The 10,817-nt window shown below is 53.8% G+C and overlaps 1 protein-coding gene across 1 annotated transcript in view; it reads right to left on the reverse strand.

Annotated features, from left to right (window-relative positions):
- Positions 1-6,618: 6,618 nt before the first annotated feature.
- The window catches only part of CFAP57 (cilia and flagella associated protein 57), an 82,519-nt gene continuing 78,320 nt past the window's right edge, over positions 6,619-10,817 (reverse strand). The window contains exons 21-22 of the mRNA XM_004699700.2: positions 10,335-10,467; positions 6,619-6,875 (exon numbers count right to left, since the gene is read on the reverse strand). Coding sequence (XP_004699757.1) covers positions 6,661-6,875; positions 10,335-10,467 — 348 coding nt within the window. The 3' untranslated portion in view covers positions 6,619-6,660. The remainder of the gene's footprint in view (positions 6,876-10,334; positions 10,468-10,817) is intronic.

Here is a 10,817-nt window from a genome sequence, read left to right on the forward strand (position 1 = left end):
AGGTTCAGGAACTGTGTTTTGTAAATCATTGTGATTTTAGTAGCCAGCACTATGCTTGGCACATGGAAGGTAATCAATAAATACGGGTTGAATTAATGAATGAACGGACAGAAGGCAGATGAGACAAATTTGGCTCAGGCTGTACAAGGCCTTGAATGCTGCGACGAGGCATTTGGCCTGGGCCAGGGACCCATGGAGGGTTTGGAAGTATGACAGGGACAGAGACAGAGCTCTGCTAATAAATGAATCTGCTACCACACACCATTCTGGCTGGGTGAGGCGGTGGGTAGGAGCAGGCTCTCACCATCTCTCAGACTGCACCCTTGTAAGGGCTCTTGCTTCTCTTCTTCCAGCATGGATGAACAAGAAAATGGACCTAAAGCTCTCTCCATCATCAGCTTGGCCTGCCTGTGCTTCTCTTTGCTTTGTTCCGTGGAGATAGTGTGGGATCAGCCAGAACTAGTCCGGGCTGTCCACTGAAACACAGCGCGAGCCCAGTGCATTGTTGAACACACTCTCATAGCCAGCGAGGAGCCCTGGGAGTGGTCACTGCAGGTCAGCAGTTCTGCACAGCTCCATGAGAGAAAGATGAAGCGCTCTCCTCCCATAAAGACTTAGGATCTCAGAAACCCATAGGGACAGTTCTACCCTGCCCTATAGGGTCCTCTGTGAGTTGGAATCAACATGATGGCAGTGAGTGTAGAAGTCGAGTTCACGGCTAATTAACAAAGGCGAAACGAAGACATTCATATCCATCCCATTAAGCCCCCTAAGTATTTTCACTGGAAACACCGGTGATTAAGGAGATCTGGTATTTTACAGGCTTTCGCTTTGTACTAAGTTTTGAAAATTCGATGTGCGTTTTGTACCCCTGGTGTCTCGGTTCCAAGTCCCCGCATTTCAGATGCTCCGTCGCTGTGTGTGGCCCTTCCTCTGGAGAAAGGGAGGGCAGGTTGCAGTGGGAGGGCCTAGGCCATGAGGGTACAGGCACTCAGCCTGCCACTTCAGCAAAGCATGAGAAAAGTGTCCCCTGCAGGTGGAGGAGCGGTAGGGACACGCCAGGGGCCTGGCAGCGTTCACTGACCGCGGGAGTGCTCTTCTGTGTGTGTCTCGGGTTTATCGATTCTCCGGCCCCAAGGAGGTCTGGCCCCAGTCAGACCCACACTCAGCTGTCCCTCCCTTCCCCTTCCCGTGGAGTGTGAAGAGAACTGTTTTCCATGGGAGGGGAAGGGAGACAAAATGTACTCACATTCAATATTGACTATGTGAGTCTTTGTTCTAGCCTGCGTCTTATCAAATGCCTCGGCGTTAGCAGTGGGAAGGCAGGCTCCTTCAGGGTTGGACTCTGCCCTCAAACAAGGGCCAGCCCGGTAATGACGGCCGGAAGGCGTGAACCGCCCTCAGGTCCATCAGCTGGCGGTGAGTATGTGGCAGGGGGCAGGGATTGAGGGGAGGACCGTGAGCCATGGGGTACCCATGGTCCAACCTCAAACTATTCTCAACCAGCAGCCTGGGTGATCCTGTCACAAGGTGCGTCCCTGCAGTGACCTGCCTCTGAGAAACAGTCAAGGCCCTCTCTGACTTCAGCGCCCCCCCCCCCCACCTTGCTCGCTCTTACCTGGGTGCTTTTCTCCCAGATAAGCAGTGAGGCTCTCCCAGGAATGTACTCAGACGCCAGCCTCCTGGAGGAACCTTCCCGGGCACCCTGTCTCAACTGGTGACCCCGTCCAGTATAACCAATCCTCCGTCCCGGTTTCTTTTCTTCAATCCTTGGTGTGCCTCCTTAGCACTCAGCGCCGTCTAACCTGTGATCTACTTAAAAACAAAATCTAGCTGCAATGTTGTCTGTCTGCACCCCTGGCTCATACGTTTCACAAAGGAAGGAATTTGTGTCTGTACGCTGCTGTGCCCCTAGCTCTGTGAACAGGCCTGGAGTATCGTAGGTGCTCAGTAAAGGTTTGCTCAGTGAATGAATGGCTTGTGGAGGGAACACTGGTTTGGGAATTAGATGTCCCAGATCTAGCTCTGTGACTGCAGGGAAAATGGCCTAACTTCTCTGTGCCCCAGTCTCCTCATTTGGAAGGGGGGACAATATTACTTAATTTGTATACGGTGTCCGTTACCAGGCCGCACAGGTTGCTGTTGGGTTGATTTAGACTTCCAGTGACCCTACAGGCCAGAGTCGGAGTGCCCTACAGGGCGCCTAAGGCCGCACGTCTCGGTGGAAACAGATTGCCTGCCACATCTCTCTCCTGCAGAACGCCTGGTGGACTCAGATTGCCAGCCATTAGGAGCTGAGTGCATAAGCATTTTGCTACCCGGGCTCTGTATATTGTGTGTGTGTGTGTGTGTGTGTGTGTGTGTGATTAAACATTCTCTCTCCAATAAATCTTTACTTCAAGGGTAAGTCAAAAAGCATTGCTACCAAATCACAGGAACCTTTATTACACAAAACTATCAGAATGTAAAGCTACTGACATATGCTCCATCTAGGTCTATCCGTGGTTTGTTTCTGAAGCCGTGGGGGAAAGGTGGCTGCTGATGCCCGAACCTTCTGTAGGCCAGGGTCTTCGGCACTAGAAACAGCCCGGCAGAGGAGGCTCTGTTGGGCAGCTCATGCTGTCTGGCCATGACTGATGCCAAGACACTAGAAGAAGGTGCTCAGCAGAGATCGGGGCCCCAAGAGAGAGTTTGGTGGCTCTTACAGCAGCTCCAAAGGCGCCCAGCTGTTACACTGGAATTGAATGAATCCCCGAGTCCCCACAATGGGCTTCAGCCTCAGTAGCTAAGTCCACCTCGCTGTGTGGGTGGCCAGGGGGGCATACCAGGGTACCAGGATCCCTAGGCCCACTTCATCAACTGGCCAAAGGGGCCCTGAAGGAAAGGGTGGCACCCTGTGCCCTAAGGAGTGAGGAGAGGCAGGAGGAGAACCAATGCGACTCCACAGGTTGCAGCAGGACTGAAAGCTAGACGGCCCTGCGGGCGCCAGGTGCACTCACCTGTGCGTGGCCAGAAGAGCGTCCTCGGAGCTGCGGGCTGGGGTGCCTGGTTCCGTGGGTCGGACTTTCCTTGGCCTGGGTCTCCTCCTCTTCCACTTCCTCCTCGCCAGCGAGGGCGTAACCTGGGAGTTTTCAGTTCCTTTGACTGTTTCTGCCTTAGATTCCGGTGTCACGCCCCTCTAGCCCCACCACATGGCCAGTGGTGCTCTGTTCGGGTGTCTCTGCCGGGCAGTGCGGACACGCAGGACATGGGATTGTGGGACCGCCTGGGCGGTGGGCCTCTGGCCCTGCCTGCGGGACCCTGCGCAGCTGACTTCTCTCTTCCGTTTGGGGTTCTTTATCTCTCACCAGCTCCGTCGATGGGGGAAGTGCGGTGCCTTGATGCTGAGCTGTTTTTTAAGTTGAACAATCTGTTATTTGGAAATCGCTACATATTAGCTCCTTCCCCCATCTGTCCGTTTGTCCTCCTGTGGAGGTTTGCCTGAGGCTGTGACTTTCACAGCGGCCGGCCCAGGCACAGATAGATTCCCTGGGAGGTGCAGCCAAGGCACAGATAGATTCCCTGGGAGGTGCAGCCAAGTTCATGGTAACATGTGCCCCCAACCTCTGAGCTGCAGGGGATTGTCTTCGGACCCTCCAGCAGGCCCTCCCGCACCTCCCACCTCCCTCTGCGTGGCTAACTCCCATCACCTCCTCAACTTGGAAAAGATCACTTCTCCTTCTCCACTGCTATTATCTCAGTCTAAGCCTGTTCCTCTCACATCTGGACCCCAACAGAGTCCTAGTCACCCGGCACAGTGTTTCCAGGGCTGTGGGTCTTTATGGGAGCAGCTAGTTAGCCTCATTTTTGTCCTACAGAGTGGACTGGTGGGTTTGACCAGCCAATCTTGTGGTTAACAGTCCCACACTTTATCCCACAGTGCGGCCAGGAATCCTTCACATCTGGGCAGCAACACGAAATGGTCTCCCTGCCTCCACGATGGGCTCCCCTCAATTCTCCATAGGATTCCGGAGTAAACTGGAAACAGACACAGCCTCCTACGCTCACGGAACTGAGGGCCTCGTGGGGAGATGGACAGGGAACGCCGAGAGTTCACGGTGAGGGTTGTGGTGCATGTGCTTCAGAAGGGTTAGCAGCAGCGTCCTTCTGAGGAAGCAACATTGAAGCGGAGATGAAGGACAGCCAAGGGCTTCCTAAGGGAGGGTGTGTGGTGTGGTGGGGGGACACTCAGGTAAAGAGAAGGATACATGGGAAGAGCGCAGCCATTTCTAAGAAAGGTCCGTGTGGCAGGACCTTGGGAAGTGACTCTCAGTGGGGTTTGTTTCTTCTGTGAAACGAAAACCAGGCGAGTGTGGAAAGAAGTCTGAGCCCCGAGGAGCTCGTCTACCGCTCTGGGGTTAGGACCTGTGGGAGTTAACCCAGCAGACGGAGGGGGCGGATGCTCATGGAAGAAGACAAGTGCAAAGGTCACTTTCTGGAGGACCAGAACAAAACCCACTGTGGCTAAAATGCTATATGGTTGCTGCCCAGTTGGCGCCCACGTGCCCTGGGCGGGCCGAAGGAAACGTTGCCTGGCTCTGCAGCAAGCTCGCGGGTGTGCTCTGCTCGGGCCGTGGCCGCTGTGTAGCATGTCATGAGTTGGTGTCTCCGTGACTTCGTGGTCTCCCAGAAGCTTGCCCGATTTGATTTCTTCCCTACTCTGAGTCTGTTCTCCCAGTACGGGCGGAGACATGTAGGAATGGAAGGGTAGGAGCCCTGGTGGTACAGTGGTTCTGCATTGGATCGTTAACCACAGCGTTGGTGGTTCAAACCTACCAGCTGTTTCAAGAGAGACATATGAGGCTGTTGGTTGCCCATGGAGATGGACGGGCCGAGGAACCCCATGCAGCGGCTCCACCCTGTCTTACAGGGTCACAGTGAATTAGAATGTGATCCAGGCCGTGGTATGACACAGAATGAGGGTTCCTATGAACTTGAACTTGTGTATGAAGACAAAGGAAAAAGATCAGAGGGGATAAGCTGGCCCTCCTCTGAGTGCAGGCTTGGGGGTGGGAAGCTAGTTGCTAAGGAGACACAGGACTGCATAGAACTGAGGCATTTTCCCCTGGTGGACCTGCCTTTGTCAGCCCCAGGCCTCTAGAGAGCCCTGCTCAACGTGCCAGCCAAGCCCCGGCTCGCACTGTGAGGAATGAACCCTGGCAGTGTCCGACGCTGGGGGAAGGCAGGCTGGGGGAGGATGGGAGAAAGCAGCAGTGGAATCACCAGGGCAAGGACATCCAGAGGTGACTTGAGGAGTTAACCATTTATCTGGGAGTAGAAAGGTGCGTGTCCTCGGCAGGCGGGTGAAGATGGGAGCACCTGGCTCTTTTGTTCTCCTGGTACCTGTCAGTGGCTGGGCCTCCCAGTAGGGAGCTGTGTGGAGATAAACCTACTCCTAGGACTGAAAGGGGGGTGGTGGCGTCAGCACAGCAGAGATGGCAAGTCTAGAGCGGGGCACAGGTCAGACTCCTGCTTCTAGGCCTAAGAGCAGGACCAGCTTTGAGGACGTTCACCTTCCCCTTGTCTGTACACACAAGGTCAAATCCATGTCCTACCAAGGATCACGCGGGGCGGCTGAGTCTGATCTCGACGTAAGCAGTAGAACAGAAAATCTGGTCTGGTGATCTTTCAGATGGAAGCTGGGAGTCCTTAAGGCCATGGCAAGGCAGTACTGGGCAGCCCGGAAGTCGGGCATGTTCTTGAGGCAGGCTAGCAAAAGAAATGCCATTTTCTTCTTTGTTTTAGAAACGCCATTTTTGTCAGCTGCTAAGCAACCTGCCCGTTCCTCCCTCCCAGCTCAGAAAGCTGACTGCTAGTTGACCTGCCCGTTCTCCCTCCTCTGTGGGAAAGTCTGTGCTGCTGAGGAATTTTAAAAGGTACTCCCATATTCCCAGGTTCTGGACACTACAATTAGATTGGACTATTCTTCAATATAACGTTTGTTCTCATCCAATATCACTCCCTGTGATGTTGTAATCTGATGGCGTAGTTAAGCTTGTTATGGTAACCAGATGTTATAGTCAATGTTGGTATTGTTTCTTTTATAAGGAAGGAACCTTGTAATGCACGTTTGCTCTTCTTGAAGTTACCAGAATGTTCTAATAATGCTGTACCCTGTAACGCTCCCTAACCCTAAAGAGCAGTAACATTAATTTTGCTTTCTGCTTCTGTCCACGCTTGCTTAAGTCTTAGACAAAGGATCAATGAGTTTTTTGCCTTTAAAGATGGACTGAAAGGTGGACTCGGGACTGCAATCAAAGAAGTGCTTTTAGATTCTAGGAGTCCGGTTATAACCGAATACAGACTCTTCTAAATTATCAAGACATTCTAGTGGCTGTGGTCATTCGAACCCACGGCCCTCTGGGGACAGACAGAAGCAGCATTGGAGCCTGCCCTTCCCTCTCCCCAGCTTCCTGGTAAGCAAAGGGACACCATGGTGGGCAAACACGTTTATTCTACTGTGTCCCAGATTCTCCAGGGTAGGGACAACGAGGCTGGGTGGGTTCCGTGCCGCAGGAACTCCAGCCCCTGAGCGTGGACTCAGAGTGCTGAAGACTGGCTGGGGCCCGAGGCTGAGGACGGCCCGCCGCGTGGGGTGGGGGCTGGGGTGGTAGTGGGCGGTCAGGTGAGGCTGATGCTCAAGTCCACCTCGGACTCCACCAAGGACGGCAGCCGGCTTACGCTCAGGGGGTGCAGGCCCGGGATCTGCTCTTGCTCCTGGATCTGGTCCCGGAGGCGCTGGATTTCTAAGCGCTGCATTTCGATGATTCTCTCCGTCTCCTCGTGATCACTCAGCCGCATGGGGAGGGCCGTGCTGGAGAGGTCCTTGCTGGGTGCTGCGGGTGACAGAGCAGGGCTGATGGGGCCGCTTCGCAGGGCCCCCTGTCCCTCCCTCCCTCCCCACAGAGTCCTTGAGACTGGCAGTCTGGATCCAGGGACTGGGGGAAGGGGTCGACACACTTCACTGCCTGGTGGGAGAAGGCACATGCTGAGCACCAGCCAAAGCCAGCCCATCTCCTGCGCCCCCAGGCTGCCTGCCCGGAGGCCACTCCAGTGGGGGCTGTCCATTCTCTCATCCTCCTCACTGGGTAGGACAGCACTGCCCTGTTGACCCAGGCCAGGGGAAAGGTTAATGGGCATTCATTGGCCCGTTCCGGTTTTGCATACACTTGAAATCTTCCATCATCCCCTATGAAGCACCTGCAGTGCCTGGAGGGCAGCTCAGCTCAACAGTGTTGCGAGCAGAGCATGCGGGGCAGAGTGAAGGCTCTTTTGAAGGGGAACTTTGGGGATGGTTCGTCAGCACATCTAGGCTTCTCCAAGAGAGGCTGGCTTCCCCTCCAGGACAGCCCGCTGTCCGTCTCTGCCTTCATCACATGGTGGTTCTCCAACGCGGGCTTGCCGCAAAGCTTACTCTTATCTCAACTGCATGCAGCTCTCACTCAAAGGGCAGGCGTGACCACAGCATGATATCGATCGCTCGATCGATAGCCATGCACGCTACTACTGAAATATTGTGTGTGTAACTGTTGTGCATTGTTGATTCCAACTCGGAGTGGCCGTGCTGCACAGAGGAGCACAGCCGCATCTCAGCGGTCTCCAGGGCTGTGATCCGCAGGGAAGCAGGCTGCCACCTTGCTTTCTTCCCCGTGGAGTGGCAGTGGGGTCTTCAAGCCACCAGCTTCTCAGAGAGCAGCCAAGTGCTGAGCCACGGTGCCCGGGGCTGCACACACCGACACAGAGTTTGGAAAGACCAACAGTACCGAGCGTTCCCGCGGACCCTTCACCCAACTTCCTCCAATGATAGTAGTATCCGACAGGACCCGAGACAACTGACTGGGACACTCAGTGTGCAGTCTACCGCGTCTTTAAGCTCTAGTCTGGAATGTAAGCCATCAGAAACGGTATATTTGGACCATGCTGGATTGATTTCCCACGGAAGGGGCCGAGGGAAGGTGGCTCCCTGGGAAACCACCCTCCCACCCCAGTAGCTCTCGGGCAGGCCCCAGAGTGTGTGCTTCTAGCCAGGCTGGCCGGCCAGACCCTACTCCAAATCGCAACCCAACCCAACCCACTACTGTTGAGTGGGTGCCAACTCGTAGCCACCCTAGAGCCCAGGGCTCCAACTCAGCACCAAAGGGCGGGCTAGATAGAAAACGGACTCATGCCAGCTGAATTTCCTGGTCTGACTGCCTGCCCAGAGTAGAAGCGGCCACCTGAGGGTTTCCTCACTGTCTGAAAGCCGGAGCCTCCCCGCTGTGCTGTCTCACACGCTCTGCATGAACCTCGTTGTGACGGTGTCTCTCGGAATTCAGTGGCCGTGCAAGGTTCGCTTTCAAACAGTGCGGACTCAGGGTCTCCAGGCCGATGTGGCCCACTACCCCCATTTCGGCAATGAAAACGTTTGCACTCCAGCCGGTAATCCAGGGTAATGTGTAGGCATTGCTTCTGCAGCACCCCGCTCCCCCCATCGATCCAGCTCCCCCTCAGAGCCCATGTTGGGGGGAAACGTTGAATTGTAACCTACCATATTTTTTCATTTCCCTTGTGCTTTGGCCGTCAGGAATCCAGAAGAACTTGAGGATATAATTACAGGAAACACTCCTTTCATCTTTAAGCAATTCATACCCCTCTCCCTTTCAATGGTTTCAAATCGTTCTTTTTGTCTTCATTTTAATGGCATAGGTCCACAGTCCTTTATCCATAATTCTAAAGGGCACGAAAGCTCTAAAAACGGAGCCTTTCTTTAGTCACTTTGTTCACTTCGCCACCTGTCTGCCAGTTTGTCACACTGCGGTGCTTGTGCGTTGCTATGCTACTGGAAACGCTGCCACCAGTAATTCGAGTACCAGCAGGGCCACCCATGGAGGGCAGGGTTCAGAGGTTCCTCCAGACTAAGAAGAAGGCTGATTGTGGTAGTTCCATAATTTCGTGTCATCTTGACAAATACAGTGAAGGGGTGGAGTCCAGCCTGTCAATCAGTTACAGCCTGATGGTGTCTCCTTGTGGGTGTGGCCCTCTCATAAAGAGGATCCTGGGGACCTCCCTCTCCCTCTCTCCCTCCACCTTCCTGCTGGGAGCTGTCAGAGCCCTGTGATGCTGCCACTACCATTGGGTCCACAAGAGTTTGCACCCACCGGCCGGTGATGTTCCTGCATTCCGCACTGTTGCTATGGCTGCACGAGTCTGAAGAGGGACTACAGACTAGTATCGAACTTATGGACTTGACCTGGACTGGGCTTGGATGTTTGCTTGCTATATAATTACTTCTTAATATAAAGCTCTCTCTCACACACATATATATGAGTGTCCCCGGAATTTGTTTCTCTAGTCAATCCGACCTAACACACTGATCCACTTAGAAAAATTGGCCAGTGGAAACTTTATGGCTCAGAATAGAGCACTGTCCAACGAGCCTGCTGTGAGCCGTCATCCTGATGAGTTACTCCTGCGAGGAGAGAGCGCATCATGCTTGGTGCAGCAGAGGGTCATCGAGGGAGAGAGACTCCTGGTGAGATGCATTGACCCAACGGCTGCAAGGACCAACTCAAACATGCGGGTGGCGCACGAGTGAACATAGTCTGTGTTGTTTACCTGAGGTTGCCGCGAGCTCCGAGTCAACTCCAGGCATGCATCAAGGCATGCATCAAGGCATGCATCAAGGCATGCATCAAGGCATGCATCAAGGCATGCATCAAGGCATGCATCGATTCCCCTGCTAGTGTGACTGTTCATGTTTCACTACAGAAACACTCGTGTGTGATCAGACGGCCCTGAGGGTGTTTATCTTATAACCATACTATGGAGATAGAGATAGAGAGTTCACTCACTGCCACCGAGTGGGTCCAGACTCATAGCAACGCTAGGGGACAGGGTAGAACTGCCCCTGTGAGCTTCTGAGACTAACTGTCGGAGTAGAAAGCCCTGTCTTTCTCCTGAGGAGCAGCAGGTGGTTTTGAACTGCAGGCCAACTCGTAACCACTACGGCACCAGGGCTTGTATAAATAGCTATAGATATTACGTTCCTTCTGAAATATGAAATGTCTGAATTATGGGTCATAGTTAAACCCCAGGGATCCTGGACCTGTAAGTGTTGGGATAGTCAGAGCCTTTCAAATCCTCTGGAGGAGAAAGTGTGTGGTCTGGAGAGGCGCCCAGAAGGTCAGGTGCGGATGTGACGAGACACAAGGGAAGTGAGGAGAGGCAGTAGTGGCAGTCAAAGGGAGGCCCGGCCCCTGGCTCCCACTGTCCTTTGGACTCACTGCCCAAACTACCTAAACACTGGGTGACATTACCGATTTCTGGAACCTCGGTTGGTCGGATTTTCTTGGCCAATTTCAGGGCTGCTTCAAGGTCATAGACTTGGGAGCGGGTGAGCTTCAGCTCCCTTCGGAGCTCATTAATCTCCTTGATCAGGGAGACGTTTTCCTGCGGAAGCATAATGCAGACAGAGTGTGGAGGCTGTTAGCCACAGGCACGGGGATCGTGCGGGGATGGGTGCTGTTGGGCCTGGGCCAGAGGAGTTCTCTGGTTCCTCTCTGCGAGTCTGTCCCAGCTCATGGATCCGCCTCTGGAGCTACTAGCTAATTTACCATTAGGGAAGCTCTGGGAAAGGAAGATACAAACGGTTGCCCCATTCTCATCCGTCCACCCAACAGTAAGGATCAAAAGAGTTTTCTAAGTACTTTATAGGTGTTTAGTGCATTTTAAAATCACACAAGACCTATGGGGATAACCACAACTCCACAGAGGAAGAAACAGAGGCACAGGGAGGGGAC

Source organism: Echinops telfairi, unplaced genomic scaffold, assembly GCF_000313985.2.
Source record: "Echinops telfairi isolate 266 unplaced genomic scaffold, ASM31398v2 ScPeMD7_443;HRSCAF=831, whole genome shotgun sequence".
Classification (NCBI taxonomy): domain Eukaryota; kingdom Metazoa; phylum Chordata; class Mammalia; order Afrosoricida; family Tenrecidae; genus Echinops; species Echinops telfairi.